Source organism: Staurois parvus, unplaced genomic scaffold (genome assembly GCF_062004578.1).
Source record: "Staurois parvus isolate SC_StPar_1 unplaced genomic scaffold, SC_StPar_1.0 ptg000025l, whole genome shotgun sequence".
NCBI classification, from domain to species: domain Eukaryota; kingdom Metazoa; phylum Chordata; class Amphibia; order Anura; family Ranidae; genus Staurois; species Staurois parvus.
The window spans coordinates 12,553,719-12,574,692 of NW_028317821.1; the positions used below are offsets into that span (position 1 = coordinate 12,553,719).

Genomic DNA, 20,974 nt, shown 5'->3' on the forward strand with positions numbered 1-20,974 from the left:
GGACTCAACATAGTGCTTTATCCTTTTAAACTTTTATTCATCAATTAAACATGAAATGCAATCACGTTACGGAGGTGTATTTTGCACCAGCTATGATGAACATCCAGTGATGTACTGATTAGACACAAGATGGCAGTATCATCCCAGCAGCAGAGTCCTGTACATGCTCAAAACAGACACCATGCCTATTGTAATGCAAGGCAAAGCACAGGACCACCAGTGGTGTATTTATGTTTTGTGCTGCCCTAGGCAACACAAAAATCGCCCCCCCCCCCAGTGCACCCCCACTTTCTCTAGTGCACCAATGTTTGCTGGATGGAACTTAGTTGTCTTCCACATTTTTCTGTGAAGGTGTAGTTAGTGATATGATAGGCAAGGTGGTGTCATTAGTGGTATGAGTGGCTAGAAGGTGTCAGTTAGCGGTATGAGTGGTGTGAAGGTGTCAGTTAGTGGTATGAGTGGCGAGAAGGTGTCAGATAGTGGTATGAGTGGCGAGGTGGTGTCAGATAGTGGTATGAGTGGCTAGAAGGTGTCAGTTAGCGGTATGAGTGGTGTGAAGGTGTCAGTTAGTGGTATGAGCGGCGAGAAGGTGTCAGATAGTGGTATGAGTGGCGAGGTGGTGTCATTAGTGGTATGAGTGGCTAGAAGGTGTCAGTTAGTGGTATGAGGGGTGTGAAGATGTCAGTTAGTGGTATGAGCGGCGAGAAGATGTCAGATAGTGGTATGAGCGGTGTGAAGGTGTCAGTTAGTAGTATGAGCGGCGAGAAGGTGTCAGATAGTGGTATGAGTGGCGAGGTGGTGTCATTAGTGGTATGAGTGGCTAGATGGTGTCAGTTAGTGGTAAGAGCGGTGTGAAGATGTCAGTTAGTGGTATGAGCGGCGAGAAGATGTCAGATAGTGGTATGAGCGGCGACTTGGTGTCAATTAGTGGTATGAGCAGCGAGGTGGTGTCAGTTAGTGGTATGAGTGGCGAGGTGGTGTCAGTTAGTGGTATGAGCGGTGTGAAGGTGTCAGTTAGTGGTATGAGCGGCAAGGTGGTGTCATTTAGTGGTATGAGCGGTGAGAAGATGTCAGTTAGTGGTATGAGCGGCGAGGTGGTGTCAGTTAGTGGTATAAGCAGTGAGGTGGTGTCAGTTAGTGGCATGAATGGTGTGGAGGTGTCAGTTAGTGGTATGAGCAGTGAGGTGGTGTCAGTTAGTGGTATGAATGGTGTGAAGGTGTCAGTTAGTGGTATGAGTCAGTCACCTGGCAGTCTCTCTCTGGTCAGTCTCTGTCAGCTCTCTGCCCCCCCACAATAATATACATGGTATACAGAGTAGCAAGATGGAGATCACTCACCAGGCCTGGTGGAGGGGCGGAGACTGAGGGGGGAGCCATGTACTGCCGGTATGTATCCTCCTCACAGCCGCATTTCCCTTCCCTCTCTGTGACAGATTCCTGCCTCCACTGGACACTGCCGTCCTCCGGGATCATCACTCAGCCCTGGCTCCCCACCGCCATCCACTGCGGAAAGCTCTGCCCCTCAGAGCAGCCTACAGCCTGGCCGGGGATTGTAGTTCGCTCTTGTGGAGGAGGCAGGTCTGAGGTGGAGAAAGACTACAACTCCCAACATGCAGTGTGCCCGGTCAGGCTGTAGGCTGCTCTGAGGGTTGGAGCTCCTGGAGCTCTCCGCAGTAGATGGTAGTGGGGAGCCAGGACTGAGAGATGATTCTGGAGGATGGCAGTGTCCAGGGGAGGCCTGATACTCCTACTCCTCACTGGATTCCTCTGTTGTAATGATATCACGGATGTCCCTTTTTCCGAGGCGCGGCACCGCCCCCCTGAAAAGTGCCTTATTTGCCTTGCGGCAAATACGCCCATGAGGCCTACTTAGTGAATGCTATTGCCTGCTGTAATTTCATTCCAAGAGCCGTTTACAGAGTACTACAACTCCTACCTGACGTGTTTCGTCACTAGTCACGTGACTTTATCAAGGTGATAGTGACGAAACGTGTCAGAGAGGAGTGTGACGTCACAATGTTACCATTCATCAGGACAGCGGTTGTAGTGCTCTGTAAACGGCTCTTGGAATGACATTACAGCAGGCAATAGCATTCACTAAGTGGGCCGGTGCTTTGCCTTGCATTACAATAGGTATGGTGTCTGTTTTGAGCATGTACAGGACTCTGCTGCTGAGAAGATACTGCCATCTTGTGTCTAATCAGTACATCACTGGATGTTCATCATACCTGGTGCAAAATGCACCTCTGGAACTTGAGTGTATTTCTTATGTTTAATTGATGAATAAAAGTTTAAAAGGATAAAGCACTATGTTGAGTTCTTTTTAATGAGGAGTACGGCTGATACAAAGATGCTTATCAGGAGGGAGCTTACTTTGGAGTCTTCATTCAGCAAGTCCATATGGGACCAAAAGTGCAGTTAGACCGTAACATTGTATAATGTGAGGTCACACTGCGTGAGGTGAGCAGATAAATGGTGGAGGATGTCTTAGTACGGGAATTGATAACAGATGCACATATTTTTCGTTATCAAAAGGAGGGTTCACTGAATGAACACTTTATTGATTGAACTTGAGTTTTTGAATGACTTTTGTTTGATTCATACCTAAAAAATATTATTTATGTGGTTTTTTTATATACATATATATATATATATATATATATATATATATATATATATATAATTTCAATATTAATACTTTTTTCAACAATTTGATCTTCTATATTTTTTTTATTTTTTCATTTTGTTTTTTGTTATATAATTATTGTGCCATTTCATGTAGCACAGCATTTTTTTCACTTCACAATATAATAGGATGCTGTGCAGGCAGCTGACATCATCCTTGTCAACTGATGATGTCATTGGTTGTCAGGACACTGGCGGCTAGAAGGTTGTAATGGTGCACAATGAAAACCTGTGGCTTTGTGTAACTAAAAGGCAGGCTTGTTCCACCTGCTGGCTTGTATACAAGTTTTGGCCAATTAGACATTTTGACAAGGCTCCCCTGAAGAAACCTCAAGGCGCCCCTGAAGAAACCTCAAGGCACCCTAGTTGAAAAAGGCTGTGATAGAAGACAGCTCTGTATAATTGCAGACCGGTCACAGCTCCATCAGTGTGAGGAAGTCTCCTCCCTAGTGGGCGGGGCTTTCTAGTGCACGACCTGTCTGCAGATTCCCCGCCTCCCTGGGGGCAGGGAGTGATGTTCATGCTACACGTTAATATCGTTGCCAACATTGCCCACAGTAACAATGGCCGCTGGAGCTCTGTCTCCGCCTTTACCAGGCTAGGGGAGTACTCCAGCAGGAAGTCACGTGCTCCCGGGTGTCACGGGGAAAGGAGGCGGGCGGGGTTGGTGGTCATCCCTGGATAGGACGGTGATGGCGGCGACTACGGAGAGCCTGTCCCCGGACTGGGAGTTTGATCGCTTCGATGATGGCTCGCAGAGTAAGACCTGTCATTCACTGTACACACAGGAGCGGTCCTCATGTGAGGTGTCATGTCAGAGCATCACCTGGACTGACACCCATGACAGGGCAATTCCCAATACCTGTCACATGGCAGAAGTTGCCGCAGGTCTCATCACAGACATGACAGGGGCTAATAAAGCCTGATTCCTGCTAGTCACACATCACTCGGGGCTCCTATGCTCTGTGATCACTGCATGGCACTTTGTATGTGCCATGTCTGAGCTCAGTGCTAATTGTATGTCACTATGGTATGGCTGACACTGCCCACTGCATGCCAGTGTGTCCTGTCACTGGCCCATGGCCACTACCAGACCTTATCTGACAGACTGGATGTGCTTTGTTTGTGCCCCGATCTAATGCCATCATCTTATGTACACTGGGCATTGCCCACTGCACACTCATATGTCCTGCTTGCCAAATGTCACTGTCTACTGCCCACTGCATGCCGATATCTAATGCTGCTCTATGGCCACTGCAAGCTGCTGGCTGATAATCATGTATTGGCATTGATTAGTGCCACATGTATGTGTCATGCCACCTGCTGCTATCTAATGTTTGTCATGTCAGTGCCAGCTGTGTGACACCATGCCATCATTATCCTATGTACAATGAGCATTGCCCACAGCATTCCAATATCTAATGCTTTGTTCAAGTTACTGTTTATTGTCAGAAAAGCTCATAACTATTGCTTGCCTCATGTTCCTAGCCGGTGCCTGCTGCATGCCACTACCTAGTGCTTGCCTAATGTTCCTAGCCGGTGCCTGCTACATGCCACTACCTAGTGCTTGCCTCATGTTCCTAGCCGGTGCCTGCTGCATGCCACTACCTAGTGCTTGCCTCATGTTCCTAGCCGGTGCCTGCTGCATGCCACTACTTAGTGCTTGCCTCATGTTCCTAGCCGGTGCCTGCTGCATGCCACTACCTAGTGCTTGCTTCATGTTCCTAGCCGGTGCCCGCTGCATGCCACTACCTAATGCTTGCCTCATGTTCCTAGCCGGTGCCTGCTGCATGCCACTACCTAGTGCTTGCTTCATGTTCCTAGCCGGTGCCCGCTGCATGCCACTACCTAATGCTTGCCTCATGTTCCTAGCCGGTGCCCGCTGCATGCCACTACCTAATGCTTGCCTCATGTTCCTAGCCGGTGCCCGCTGCATACCACTACCTAATGCTTGCCTCATGTTCCTAGCCGGTGCCCGCTGCACGCCACTACCTAATGCTTGCCTCAGGTCTCCATCCAGTGCCTACCTTGCCCAATGTCTAATAATTGCCTCGTTTCCAGTCAGAGCCTACTGTATGCTTCTATGTAATGCTTGTATCATGTCACCAACCACTGTCTACTGTACTCACAACCTAATGCTTGCCTTTTGTCACCTGTCAGTGCCTAATGTACACCATCACATAATGCATGCCATTTGTTCCCGGTTATTGCTTACTATACACTGCATAAAGCTCACCCCATGTTACCAGTCAGCACCTACTATACCCACTTCCTAAAGCTTGCCTCATGTCACCTATCACTGCTTAATGTACACCAGTACCCGATGATTTCCTCAGGTTAGCAGACATTGCCTACACTTCCTCATGTTGCCAATCATTGCGTACTGTACCCATTACCTAATGCTTGCTTCATGTCACCAGGTATTGCTAACTCTGATGATTGCTTCATGTCAACAGTCATTGCCTATTTTGTCCAATACCCAATGCTTGCCTCATGTCAGCAGTCAGTGTCTACTGTAAACTTCTATCCAATGCTTGCCCCATGTCGCCAGTGAGTGCCCACTCTGATGCTTGCCCCATGTCGCCAGTGAGTGCCCACTCTGATGCTTGCCCCCATGTCGCCAGTGAGTGCCCACTCTGATGCTTGCCCCCATGTCGCCAGTGAGTGCCCACTCTGATGCTTGCCCCCATGTCGCCAGTGAGTGCCCACTCTGATGCTTGCCCCCATGTCGCCAGTGAGTGCCCACTCTGATGCTTGCCCCCATGTCGCCAGTGAGTGCCCACTCTGATGCTTGCCCCCATGTCGCCAGTGAGTGCCCACTCTGATGCTTGCCCCCATGTCGCCAGTGAGTGCCCACTCTGATGCTTGCCCCCATGTCGCCAGTGAGTGCCCACTCTGATGATTGCCCCCATGACGCCAGTCTTTGCCTATTTTAATCATTACCCAATGCTTGGCTTGGCAGCAGTCAGTGTCTACTGTTCACATCTGTCCAATGCTTGCCACATGTCACAAGTCAGTGCCTGCTCTAATAATTGCCTCATGTCTCCAGTCATTACCTACTGTATACATTACCCAGTGCTTGCCTCATGTCAGCAGTCAGTGCCTACACTGATGATTGCCTCATGCCACTAGTCATTGCCTACTGTATCCATTACCCAATGCTTGCCTCATGTCAGCAGTCAGTGCTAATTGTACGCTTAGTGCTTGCCTCAGGTCACCAGTCAGTGCCTACTCTGGTGTTTGCCTCAGGTCACCAGTCAGTGCCTACTCTGGTGTTTGCCTCAGGTCACCAGTCAGTGCCTACTCTGGTGTTTGCCTCAGGTCACCAGTCATTACCTACTGTATACATTACCCAGTGCTTGCCTCATGTCAGCAGTCAGTGCCTACACTGATGATTGCCTCATATCATGTCATTGCCTACTGTATCCATTACCCAATGCTTGCCTCATGTCACCAGTCAGTGCTAATTGTACGCTTAGTGCTTGCCTCAGGTCACCAGTCAGTGCCTACTCTGGTGATTGCCTCAGGTCACCAGTCAGTGCCTACTCTGGTGATTGCCTCAGGTCTCCAGTCAGTGCCTACTCTGGTGATTGCCTCAGGTCACCAGTCAGTGCCTACTCTGGTGTTTGCCTCAGGTCACCAGTCAGTGCCTACTCTGGTGTTTGCCTCAGGTCACCAGTCAGTGCCTACTCTGGTGTTTGCCTCAGGTCACCAGTCAGTGCCTACTCTGGTGTTTGCCTCAGGTCACCAGTCAGTGCCTACTCTGGTGTTTGCCTCAGGTCACCAGTCAGTGCCTACTCTGGTGTTTGCCTCAGGTCACCAGTCAGTGCCTACTCTGGTGTTTGCCTCAGGTCACCAGTCAGTGCCTACTCTGGTGTTTGCCTCAGGTCACCAGTCAGTGCCTACTCTGGTGATTGCCTCAGGTCACCAGTCAGTGCCTACTCTGGTGATTGCCTCAGGTCACCAGTCAGTGCCTACTGTGTCCATTACCCAGTACATGCTTCATGTCATCAATCACTAATTGTTGTCCCATGCCACCAGCCATGGTGCACTGCTTGCCTTTGGCCAATTCTTTACTCATACTTCTAACAGTTTTAGGGTAATACCTTTGCAAATTTTGCTAATAGCAGAGGTGCTACTTTGGCTATACATAGCCTCTGACCAGTTATGTCTTCTCTGCATGTCATGACATTTTGTTATTATGGGCAGTGACCATCCACATCAAGAAGTTTGATTTTGTTTTTGTTTCTATAAATATATGATCTGACTTCTCTTATATGTCATAAAGCATTTTGTTATAGATTTACATTATTGTGCATTTTAGTTATTTCAGGAACGTGTAAACCTCTGACACAAAATATGTGCAAAGCATATCAATCTATTGTGTGTGTGCTTGTCTCAATTCAGAGTACTAAGTGTGATTTCTGACTGCTGCTTTGTTCTTCTGCTTTCTGGATGAGTCACTTCTGACAAGTTTTCCTGACACCAATAGAAATAAGGTGACAGGATGGAGCTCACAGCCTATGATTGATATCCTCAACTCTGTTCCTGTGTGCTGTAAAGGGGATGTGTTCCTTCCCTCTAATCATGGCTTAGAGCTCTCTTCACGATGCTCTGAATAGTGTAACTTCAGCTCCCCGCCCTCTGCTTTTTGAAAGCTCAGACAAGCTGCATAAATTGTGTACATTGAATGTCTGTAGAGAATAGAGTCTGCAGATAAACAGATACAACTTATGTTGGAGGATTTTTTTTTATCTCTGTGTGTAATCCTAAAGCCAGCCACTTCACTGGGTATATGTAAGGGTTTACATCCACTTTAACTAGAATAATTGGCAGTTATAGTAAGATTGTACATAATGATTTGTTTTATGATTTGCTTTCTTCTATAACCGTTCTTCTCCCTCATTTGTTTTATATTCTTCCTTATTCTTGCTCACATAAACATTTATACATTTGTTAATACAAAAAACAGCTATTTGTTGTTATGTCTAATTTGAACTGAACGTTTTCTTTAAAAGCATCCACAAGTCCAGGGACAAACGTGATGGTGGAAGAGGCTTTGAGCTTTCCCATACTTTCATTGAGGCAGCTGTTCTCTCCTATGAATAGAAGTCACACTGAATGAATTTAGATGCTCCATGCCTCTTCGATGAACTTGAGTTGAATTAATGAATGGGCACGGCAGCAATCTGTAAGCCTATCAAAGAAATGTCTTTGTAAAGCAGCGGCTTATTTGCCATGCTAGACCCTCTTAAGGACAGTCTTCTTCATCCAGCATCCCTTTATCTTTGATATTCTTTATAATCCCAGGCAGAATACGGAAACATAAAGGCATTATTCCTGAAGCTTGGGGTCACGAAGAGTCATGAGCATGGCTGACTTGGCTCACGAGAATAAGTCTTCCTCGCTGGGTAAAACAGACATTAACCACTTGCCCTCCTGAGGATTTACCCCCCCTTCCTCACCAGGCAATTTTTTGCGTTACGGCGCTACGTTACTTTAACTGACAATTCTTGCAACGCTGCACCCAAATGAAATGTACATCCTTTCTTTCCCCCACAAATAGAGCTTTCTTTTGGTGGTATTTGATCACCTGTGCGGTTAGTTTTTTTTTTTTTTTTTTTTTGCACTGTAAAAAAAAGCGACAATTTTGAAGAAAGAAAACAATATTTTTTACTTTTTGCTATAATTTAAAAAATTTTATTTTTTCATAAATTTAGGTCAAAATGTATTCTGCTACATGTCTTTGCTAAAAAAAAATCCCAGTATGTGTAAATTAATTGGTTTACGTTAAAGTTATAGCGTTTACAAATGGCGGCATAGATACTGGAATGTTTTTCTTTTCTTTTTACTAGTAATAGCGGCGATCAGTGACTTTTATAGCGAGACTGCGGCAGGCATTCTGACACTGGGAGGGGACTGACTTGGTGTCACTGACATCCCCAGTGTCACCAATACAGTGATCAGTGCTAAAAAATAGCACTGACACTACTAATGGCGCTGGGCAGGAAGGGGTTAACTGTGTGCTGTTTTACTTGTGTCTGTGCTTCATTGTAATCACACTGTTTTGGATGGCTGTGCTGTGCACAGCCATCCAAAGCAGAGTGCATGAGCTGACAGGGAGAACTGTATTGTTTACATTCAGTTTCTCCCTGTTGAGATGCTCGGAAAATCACTGGGCGCCAGCGAGTAATCACTGGACAGGACCTGGTGATTGACAGCCGCAGCCGCGAATGGCAGCACGGGTAGCATCATGCGTGCCCCCTGCCCAGAAATGCAAAATTACACGTGTGTCTATATTATTTATAGCCCTGTGGCAGTATATCTGCTAAAGGGCAGTTGGGAAGCAGTTACATTTCTCATAGATGCTTTTTGTCAGATTGAGATTTTTGCGAAGTATGCACAGGATCCTCAGCCATGTTTGTACTTTGTTAGAATATTCCATAAATACCTATAACTTTTTCTTGATGATTGCCTCATTTGTTTAAGAAAACAATTCTACATATGTGTGAACATAAAACACATATGGTGTTATAGTGGCGCTTAATTAATAGTAATAAATGACTACAGATAAGTAAGTTGGAAGTGACGAAACGCGTCAGTGTGACGGTGCTGCGACCGGAAGTGATGCGACGGCGTTAGTTACCAACAATCCGGAAGTGGTGAGAGCACCTACGGTCTATGGCCACTTCAGACTCATCCATGTTTATGACATTGGGCTTTTTACACTCGTTGCTTGTGAGTAACGTCCATTCGTTAAATGAAAGGATCTTGCGTTTATACTTGTTTTACATGATAAATCTCAAGACAGTGGAGTTTCATACTTGTACAATTTATAAGCATCGGTTGCAGTTCGTTTATATTTGGGAAGATTATCCCTTGAAGCCTGTTCAACCACGAGAGTGGAAGGCAACTACCTTTGGTGAGTGCACATCAATGTGGGGGATTTTGTGAAGCACTCAGTTACCAGTAAACAGCACTTGGTGAATTCTAAAGATAAAGAATTAATTTTCATGGATTTTGGATCACTATATTGTATTTCATTGATTATTTTGTGTGCACATTAATTCATGGATGCTAAATTTGTTTGTTTGATTCACATTCATTTTGTGGTATTCACTTTACCACTTTAGTACTAGGGTTGTTGGTTCGAATCCCAACCACGACACCACCTGTCTGGAGTTTGCATGTTCTCCCTGTACTTGCGTGGGTTTCCTCCGGGGTACTACGGTGTCCTCCCACACTCCAAAGACATGCAGGTAGGGTAATTGGATCCTGTATAAATTGGCCCTAGTATGTGTATGTATGATTGTGAGTTAGGGACCTCTAGATTGTACGCCCCTTGAGGGTTAGGGACTGATGTGAATGTACAATATATATGTAAAGTGCTGTGTAAATTGACAGCGCTAAATAAGTACCTGAAATACATAATTGCTATTAATTTAGCGCCTCTGTAACACTATATGTGTTGTCTAGTCACTCATTTGTTACGGTTTATGTAAACTGGAAGCTCTCTTTTTGATTTTTTGATTATATTGATTACATTCAGCGCAATTCAATAGGTGTCGCTAATTATCACAATTTTATCACATTTATTATTTTGTTTTACATTCTACATATGTGTTTGTTACTGGATTTTGTTGTTCTACCAAAGTATTAAAGGAGAACTATATTTAAAATGACCTAGTTCTCTTCTATATATAAACACCAAGCAGCTTTGCTAAATAGTAACCTATTATTGCTGCATTTTCTGTCCTGTGCTTTGCAAGCTGTTACCACAGGCCCAGGCCAGTGTAAACATTGCTGTGTTTACTTTCAGCTTGAATGCATCTGCATTATCACCTCAGACAAAAAGGGAGAGCAAGGACAGCATCTGCCTTGATTTAAAGTGGAACCTTACTCATAATAACTTCATAAAAAATGTCTTTTAGCAAGAAACATACTTTCTACATTAATATTTATTCTATCAAAATTAGTATGTGCTGTAATTGCCTACAGCATTGTTCCTGTTTCTTCTTGCCGAAGGCTGCCATTTTGCTGAAGCCCAGAGCCACGAGCAGCAGTAAATCTTTAGGTTGTCTCTACCAAGCCAGTGCCTAAAAATAGAGAGCAACTGAGCATGTGCAGAGCAAGGTGAAACAGTGTATTACTGAATTTTAACCACTTCAGTACTGGACACTTTCACCCTCTTTCTGCCCAGGTGAATTTTCACGTTTCAGCACTCTCACATTTGAATGACAATTGCGCGGTCATGTAACACTGCACCCAACTAAATTTTTATCATTTTGTTCACACAACTAGAACTTTCTTTTTATGGTATTTGATCACTACTGGGGTTTTTATTTTTTTACTAAATTAACAAAAAAAGACCGAAAAGTTTGACAAAAAAAAACACTTTTTTTTTTTTTGTTTATAAAAGTTTGCAAATTTGTTCTTCGTACATTTAGGCCAAGATGTATTCTGCTACATGTCTTTGAAAATAACCCAAATCAGTATTTATTATTTAGTCTGCAGGAGAGTTTTAGAGTTCATAAACTATGGGATGTATCTTAAAATTGATCAATCCTGAAGTACTGACAGACATCTAATTTCTTGAGGGCCAAAAATGTCAGAACAATATAGATATCCCCCAAATGACCCCTTTTTGCAAAGTGGACAGTCCAACGTATTTCATAAGAGGCATGGCGAGTTTTTTGAAGTTGTAATTTTTTTTCATAATTTTTTGGAAAATGAAGAATTGTAACATTGTACTACTTTCAGGAAGTGATCAGTATTTTTTTTTTCAGTCCTTAGGGTTCAAAAGCTGCCAGAAGCAGGCAGTACTTATAGCAGGGATGGGCGTTAACTGCTTTGCGCCGACTATAGCAGAAATACTGCTACAGCACGGAGGAGGTGCGCAAAATCATGTGTACGTATATATATATGTATATTTACATGAGTTTGCATTTCCACGTAGGGGTGTGCGCGAGCGCCCTACCCACGCCGCTGTTTGTGGCCTTGGCTGTCTATCACCGGGTCCCAGCTGGTGATTGCCGAGTATTCCCGACGGGGGGAGAAATCGGTATGTAAACAATACAGTGCTCTCCCCTGTCAGCTCCAGCGCACTGCTCTGTATGGTTCTGCATAGCAGAGCCATACAAAGCAGTGTGCTTAGAGTGAAACACACACACAGCGCATAATGTGAAACAGCACACGGTTAACCCTTTGATTACCCCAGATGTTAACCCCTTCCTGCCCAATGCCATTAGTACAGTGTCAGTGCTTTCTATTAAGACTCATCAAAATTCCAGTATCTATACCGCCAATTTGTAAACACTATAACTTTCACTTAAACCAATTAATTTACACGTATTGGTTTTTTTTTTTTTTTTTTAGCAAAGACATGTAGAATACATTTTGGCCTAAAGTTATACGAAATTAGATTTTTTTTTTTTTTTTTTTTTTTACTGGACATGATTAATAGCAAAAAGTCAAAAATATATATATTTTTTTTTTCTTCTTAATTTTAATTTATAGTGCAAAAAATAAAAAATGCACAGGCGATCAAATGCTACCAAAAGAAAGCTTTACTTGTGGTGGGAAAAAAAGGATGTAAATTTCATTTCACAATATGTATGTAAAGCGCTGTGTAAATTGATGGCGCTATATAAGTACCTGAAATAAATAAATGTAACCCTAGGTTCACACCTAAGCGTTTTCTGCAGCATTTTGCAGAAACGCAGTACAGTCCATTTAACATGATTTCCTATGGGACACGTTCACATCTGCACTTTTTCACTCGGTGCGGTTTTTGGAAAGGGTCAGGGACTTTTTGAACGCAAAAAGTTTCGTTTTTTGGTTTTGTAGACTTCAATGGACGCTGCAGAAAAGCATGTATTGGGTTTTTGATTTTTTTGTGATGCGATTTAAATGCCTAGCAACAACAACCTCCACAACCTTTAATAAATGAAGCAAAATGCGTCAAAAACGCAGTGCAGAAACGGCTCAATCGCAACCTGCATAGATGTGAACCTAGCCTAATATAAAGTAACAGTACATCAATTTTTCATGATGATTAAAGAAGTAGTAGAGCACAGATCATTTTGTTGTACTACTTTGTAGGAAGCACAGATTGAACATTTAGGGTTGATTCACATCAAAATGCAATGCGGAAAAGGCTCGTTTCATGCATGATTCACACACCACGTTCAATACGCACTGCCTTTATGATCTTCAGTGGCTTTTGATACATGACACCCAAACGCAGATAACAAACGCAGTGTTTGTGGGCATCAGATCACATGGTACCACAGTATCATGCAATTAGGTGCAGTGCATTTTACAAAAGTAGTGCATTCATTACTTCTTGTGTGGTCTGGTGCAATTTGCAGTCCATTCAAATGAACGGGCTACCAAATTGCACTGCAGGTGATTGCACATGAATCGCACTGGAATGCAGAATGAGTTCCTGTGACAGTTTGCTGTGAACTGGCCTTTAGTGAGTAGTTGTGGCTGCGCTTTGAACACGTACTTGTAGACTACACAGTTTCTTTGAATGAAGTTCAGGAAAATGTAGAATGTTCTATCGCAGTGGTTCCCAACTTCAGTCCTTAACAGGTCATGTTTTTAGGATTTCTTTCACCTTGCATGTGTGCTTTAAAGCCCAATTCCCAGCTAAAACTATATTTGTATTTATTTATTACCATCCCTCCCACTCCCCTGTAACCTATGCTACGATGCATTTTTTTCTCCTTACCTTTCAAAGACAGATATGTTCATCTAAGTCCCTCTTTCAGGTCCCTCATCAGTTTCAGGTGGGGGAGCCACTGATTCATGGCTGGGAAACCTCACTGAGAACACTAGTCCCCTGACAATTTTAGGCTGACAATTTTGAGGAAAAAAAATAATATTTTGGACTTTTTGCTATAAAACATGTCCAGTAAAAAAAAAATTAATCAAATTTAGTCATAAATTTCTGCCAAAATGTATTCTGCGACATGTCTTTGCTAAAAAAAAAAACTCCAATACGTGTAAATTAATTGGTTTACGTGAAAGTTATAGTGTTTACAAATGGCGGGAAAGATACTGGGATGTAAATTTTTTTTTTTATACTAATATAATGGCGGCAATCAGTGACTTATGGCGGGACTGCAGGACTACGGCGGACATTCTGACACTGGGGGGAACTGACTTGGGGTCACTGACATCCCCAGTGACACCAATACAGTGAGCAGTGCAAAGAAAAAAACACTGACACTGTACTAATGGCACTGGGGAGGAAGGGGTTAACTTTATTATTCAGTGAAAGGGTTAACTGTGTGAGGGGAGTGTTTTACTAGGAGGCGGGGGTGTGTACTGCACAGGGAAAGACAGAGAAACGCTTCTGTCCTGATCAGCCTGTCAGGAGCTGTCAGGGAACTGACAGAAAGCAGAGCTACTGCAGCTGTGCTCTCTGTCAGTGATTGCCGCTAATCGCCAGGACACGACCGGTAACGACCGGCTGTGACCCGGCAACTGACATCCGCGGCCATAATCGGTGGGACAGATAGGGCGGCGGCACGCCTCATGTGCACCCCCTACCTGTTTTGAAAACACATGTTTTAAAACGTGGTTTTTCCCAGCCGTGCCACCCTGCTGCCATATTTCTACAGTGGCTGGGCGGCATGTGGTTAATTTAGCAACTTTTTTTTTCTTTAATCACTTTACACCCGCCTGCCTGCAATGTAATGCGGATTGGCAGCCGCTGTAGGCAAAGTGCCTACTTCCGGGTTTCGGGCGCAGGCCCCCTTCCCCCGGCACCCGCTGAGACTGTCAGTAAGTCCTGGCCAATGATTCACGGCCGGGACCTGCTGATTGGCTGTGTACAATCACAGCCCAGTGTCATTAGAACAGTTACAGTGTATAGTATTATCACTGATCACTGTATTCATGTCACTAGAAATGTTATTGTCAGATTGTCTACCACAGTCCCATTATAAGTCGCTGATCACTGTCAGTAGTAGTAGTGTATAAAAAAAAAAATCCCAGTATATACAGTGGATATAAAAAGTCTACACACCCCTGTTAAAATGTCAGGTTTCTATGATGTAAAAAAAAATGAAACAAAAATAAATAATTTCAAAACTTTTTCCACCTTTTTAATGTGACCTATAAACTGTACACCTTTTTTTGAACAACAAACTGAAATCTTTTAGGTGGAGGGAAGTAAAAATAAAAAAGTAAAATAATATGGTTGCATAAGTGTGCACACCCTTAATTTAATACTTTGTTGAAGCACCTTTTTGGCACTCAGTCTTTTTGGCTATGAGTCTATCAGCATGGTATATCTTGACCTGGCAATATTGCCCACTCTTCCTTGCAAAAACACTCCAAATCTGTCAGATTGTGAGGGCATCTCCTGTGCACAGCCCTCTTCAGATCACCCCACAAATTTGTGATCGGATTCAGGTCTGGGCTCTGGCTGGGCCATTCCAAAACTTCAATCTTCTTCTGGTGAAGCCATTCCTTTGTTGATTTGGATGTATGCTTTGGGTCGTTGTCATGCTGAAAGATGGAAGTTCCTCTTCATGTTCAGCTTTCTAGCAGAAGCCTGAAGGTTTTGTGCCAATATTGACTGGTATTTGGAACTGTTCATAATTCCATCTACCTTGACTAAAGCCCCAGTTCCAGCTGAAGAAAAAACAGCCCCGCAGCATGATGCTGTCACCACCATGCTTCACTGTGGGTATTTTATTCTTTTGGTGATGTGCAGTGTTGTTTTTGCACCAAACATATTTTTTGGAATTATGGCCAAAAAGTTCAACCTTGGTTTCATCAGACCAGAACACATTTTCCCACATGCTTTTGGGAGACTTCAGATGTGTTTTTGCTGGACTTGGATGTTTTTCTTCATAAGAAAAGGCTTGCGTTTTGCCACTCTACCCCATAGCCCAGACATATGAAGAATACGGGAGATTGTTGTCACATGTACCACACAGCCAGTACTTGCCAGATATTCCTGCAGCTCATTTAATATTGCTGTAGGCCTCTTGGCAGCCTCCCAGACCAGTTTTCTTCTTGTCTTTTCATCAATTTTGAAGGTACATCCAGTTCTTGGTAATGTCACTGTTGCGCCATATATTTTCTGCACTTGATGATGACTGTGTTCCATGGTATATCTAATGCCTTGGCAATTCTTTTTGTACCCTTCTCCTGACTGATACCTTTTTAACAACGAGATCCCTCTGATGCTTTGGACGTTTTCAGCGGACCATGGCTTTTGCTGTAGGATGTGACTAAGAAAATGTCAGTAAAGACCTACTAGAACAGCTGAACTTTATTTGGGGTTAATCAGAGGCACTTTAAATGATGGCAGCTGTGTACTGACTCCAATTTAACATGATTTTGAATGTGATTGCTTAATTCTGAACACAGCTACATCCCCAGTTACAGTGTAAGAGGGTGTGCACACTTATGCAACCACGTTATTTTAGTTTTGTATGTTTACTTTCCCCAAAAGATTTTAGTTTGTTTTTCAATTGAGTTGTACAGTTTATAGGTTACATTTAAGGGTGGAAAAAGTTCTAAATTTATTTCTTTGTCTAATTTTTTTACATCACAGAAACCTGACATTTTAATAGGGGTGTGTAGACTTTTTATAGTCACTGTATACCATAGTTTGTAGACGCTATAACTTTCATAACCAGGCAATAAACACTTACTGGAATTTTGTTTTATCAAAGACATGTAGCAGAATACATTGTGGTGAAATATTTATGGGATATGTTTTTATATCAGAAAGTAAAAAAATATTGTTTTTTTTTATATAAATAACATTTTTCTGTCATTTTTTGTTTCCTTTTATATTGCAAAAAATAAAAACACAGTGGGCATCAAATACCATCAAAATAAAGCCCTATTTGTTTGAAAATAATTATATAAATTTTTGTTTTGGGTTGCATGACCGCGCATTTACAAGTGGGGCTCAGAGGTAAGGGGTTGAATGATGCTGGTCAGGAGAACGTCTGGCAGCAGACAAAAGTACTGTGGGGGAAGAGTCTGCATTAAAAGTGAATACTACAGCAAAAGCTAGTTTTGTTATTTTTATTGTTCAATGTGCTATTTTGTTGCTTGTTGTCATGCTTGTTTTAATACATTGAATCACTATCCCAGGTATGCAAATTAGGATTTATGGCTTTTTTTCAAGCTTTTTCTAAATGTGTCAAAGTATTAAACTCAGAACACCACCCTAACAACCAGGAAAAAAGCCTTTTTTAAGGATAAGTTTTTTTACAAGGATTTCGCCAGCGGTATCCCCCATATATCATGTTAGTATACCATGGTCCTAAATGTTTGTTCTGTAGTGCTTTAAAGGAAATGCTTTTAGCAATCTGTTCTTTCTGCCAAAGCGATTAGAAAAGAACTAAAGGAATCTATTTGAAATAAGATATCATATCTGCTGCTGACGATGCGATTTTTGGAATCTGTTAATGAAATCTGCTCATTGAATATGCAGTAATAATTAGGAAGCAAAATCACACTTTAGAAACTGCTGCATGCTGGGTTTACTGTGGAGATGATAAACTGTAAATGCTGATTCATTTCAGGAAAAGGCAGTTGAAATCAACTGCTTTTCATTTTTGTAAATCCGCTTCCCTTTTTTTTTTTTTTTTTCCTTGTAGCAGAAGCAAACCTAGAATCGTGTATTTTTTTTTTTTTTTTTCCCTAATTCTATAAATCGCACTTGTGTAATTCAAACACAGGTGTATTACCACTTAAATACCTGTACCTGACAATGCAATTATTTTCCTTTTTTTCTTTTGCCATCTTATAGCCTTCGTCCTAACTCCACATCATGAGATCATCACAATGCTGGGCCAGGGATGACACAGGCATGAAAATCCTAATGCCTGTACAGTAGCCTTTATGTTCTTGGCTCATACAGCTCAGTCTTCTGTTGCCCCTCACCCTTTAACCAGGCAGTGTAAATTTCCATCACGCTCCCAAACATCAGTCTCTTGGTTAGGGCTCTTTTAGTCTAGGTTCACACCTACCTTTTGCAGAAACGCACAACAGTCAATTTAATATGATTTCCTATGGGACACGTTCACATCTCCGCGTTTTCACACGGCTGGTTTTTGGAAAGGGTCAGGGACTTTTTTAAATGCAAAGCATTGCCTTTTTGTTAGTAGTGCACCGAAATGAAAATTCTGGTGCCAAAATCGATACCAAAAATTCAGAATGCATGTGGCCGAAAACTGGAATGTCTGCGTATGTGGGGGTGGGGAGGCTCCAATTATTATTTTTTTTTTTTTGTATTTTTCTACTTTCGTGTGTATGTATGTGTGTGCATGTATGTATGTATGTATATATATATATGTATGTATGTATGTGTGTGTGTGTATGTATGTATATATATATATATATATATATATATATATATATATATATATATATATATATTTTTTTTAACTTATGATTTTATTGCTACCACATAGGGGGACCAATAGTCCCCAATGTGATAGCATATGAATGACAGGTCCTCTTTGTAGGGGGGAGGGGGTGGGGGCAGGAGAGGAGCAGTGTATACAGTAAGGGAACAGTGTATACAAAGAGGCTCCCTTACTGGCTGTCACTATATGTCGGTGTCGATTTTTAAATGCAATTGCCGGCTTTTTTTTTTTTCTTCACTATAACTCACAGAAATAGCTGTCACTTTCCCCGGAGCTAAAGGAAACTTTGTTTCTTTTATTTTGGGAAAGAAACTAAAAGAAAATATTGTTTCTTTTAACTCCAGGAAATAAACCCCCAGCTAAAAGAACCTTTGTTTCTTTTAGCTGGGGGAAAGTGACAGCTACAGTTGTGACCAAAATTATTCAACCCCCACTGAAATTGAGTGTTTTGGCCAGTTTGACATTGCTTTTGATCATTCAGTCATCTTGCTTACATTTACATTAAAGAGGCACTTGTAGGTCAGACAAATATAACATAACAGTTATAATGAAATAACCACAAATGTCTTTTCTGTGCTCACAGCATTATCAGTTTTATTCAACCCCCAAGTGACATTCAATCTTAGTACTTAGTACAGCATCCTTTTACAGTTATAACAGCTTTTAAACGTGAAGCATAGCTTGACACAAGTGTCTTGCAGCGATCTACGGGTATCTTCGCCCATTCTTCATGGGCAAAGGCCTCCAGTTCAGTCACATTCTTAGGCTTGCGCACTGCAACTGCTTTCTTTAAGTCCCACCAGAGGTTCTCAATCGGATTTAAGTCTGGTGACTGCGATGGCCACTCCAAAATGTTCCAGCCTTTCCTCTGCAACCATGCTCTAGTGGACTTGGAGGTATGCTTGGGATCATTGTCCTGTTGAAAGGTCCAACGTCTCCCAAGCCTCAGGTGTGTGACGGACTGCATCACGTTTCCATCCAATATCTCCTGGTACTGAAGAGAATTCATGGTACCTTGCACACGCTGAAGCTTCCCTGTACCTGCAGAAGCAAAACAGCCCCAAAGCATGATTGACCCTCCACCATGCTTCACAGTAGGCAAGGTGTTCTTTTCATCATAGGCCTTGTTCTTCCTCCTCCAAACATAGCGTTGATCCATGGGCCCAAACAGTTCTAATTTTGTTTCATCAGTCCACAGAACACTATCCCACAACTTTTGTGGTTTGTCCACATGGCTTTTGGCATACTGCAGTCGACTCTTCTTATTCTTTGGAGACAGCAAGGGGGTACGCCTGGGAGTTCTGGCACGGAGGCCTTCATTACGCAGTGTGCGTCTTATTGTCTGGGCTGAAACTTCTGTACCCACATCTGACAAATCTTTTCTCAGTTCCTCAGCAGTCACACGGGGACTTCTCTCCACTCTACGCTTCAGGTAGCGCACAGCAGTCGAAGTCAGCATCTTCTTTCTGCCACGACCAGGTAGCGTTTCAACAGTGCCCTTTGCCTTGAATTTGCGAATGATGCTTCCTAAGGTGTCTCTTGGTATGTTTAACATCTTTGCAATCTTCTTATAGCCATTGCCCTTCCTGTGAAGAGAAATCACCTCTTCTCTTGTCTTCCTGGACCATTCTCTTGCCTTCACCATGTTTGTAACCACACCAGTAAATGTCTAGAAGGAGCTGAGTATCACAGTCATTTTAAAGCTGCCTAATTGGTGCTTATTATGCTTGATTGCTGCTCGGTGACATCCACAGGTGTTTTCAATACCTGATGGAAAGCACCTGTATGAACCTCTGTTCTTCAGAGTGGTAGTCTTTAAGGGGTTGAATAATTGTGGCAATGAAGAAACCACATAAGAACCATTTACTACTGTATTACATAAACAATTGATGTCATTTTAGTTGCATTTGGGTAGTTACAACGTCCTTGTAGGATTTGATTCTGAATACAATTCCAAATGTACACTATAGTCCCTAAACCCCTTTACAGCATTGGGGGTTGAATAATTTTGGTCACAACTGTAATTCTCTGAGCTATAGTGAAGAAAAAAAAAGCCGGTAATTAAATTTAAAAACCGGCACTGACCTATAGCGACAGCCAGGCACTGTATACACTGCTCCTCTCCTGCCTTTCTCAGCTGCCTCCCTCACATCTGCAGTATGCAGCCTCCTGTATTGGCTAAATTTTTCCTTTCAGCAGAATGCAGATAGTGCTATTTTTGGCCAATATGTTTCGGTGGACGAAATTTTGGTGCATCCCTACTTTTTGATTCAATAAACTTTAATGGAGATGCTGCAGAAATGCACGTAGTGCGTTTTTGATGTGTTTTGCATTTTAATCTGCCCCAAACCCCTTGCAAAACGCAGGTGCAAAAACACAAAAAGCACTGCAGAAACGGATCAAAAGCAAACTGAATAGCTGTGAACCTAGCCTTACACATGTGTTAGCCCTCTGAAGAATGATCCATGGTGAACACTTTTCAGAGGGCATTTAATAGGTGATGAAGAGGCATTAAGTTGCTTCCTCACCACCTGTTTTAATCCCTAAGAACTTGCATTGTGGCATGGACTAATTCACTGTCGCATATGGTGGGTAATACCCATTGAAAACAGTGGGTGCTCAATTTTTGCCACACTACATTGCAAAACATGGGAGCAAGGCATGGCTGCCTTTGCATTATACTCACCTAGGTGCATCTGTCCCCCGCTGGCTTTACACTGAGAACTGAGCAATCAAAGACAGGTGACTGCTCAGTTCTCCCCTCCTCTCTGAGCAGAGCCATGGCTGTCAGTCTCCGTCTCTCTGCACTGGAGCGTTGGGCTGCGGAGGGGGCAGGAGGGGCCGGTTCAGGCTCTTAGCAGTATCCTGAAAAGCTGAGC

General features: G+C 42.8%; 1 protein-coding gene across 1 annotated transcript in view; it reads left to right on the forward strand.

Annotated features, from left to right (window-relative positions):
- The first annotated feature begins 3,305 nt into the window (after nt 1-3,305).
- The window catches only part of WASHC4 (WASH complex subunit 4), a 115,213-nt gene continuing 97,544 nt past the window's right edge, over nt 3,306-20,974 (forward strand). The window contains exon 1 of the mRNA XM_089651845.1: nt 3,306-3,444. Coding sequence (XP_089507971.1) covers nt 3,378-3,444 — 67 coding nt within the window. The 5' untranslated portion in view covers nt 3,306-3,377. The remainder of the gene's footprint in view (nt 3,445-20,974) is intronic.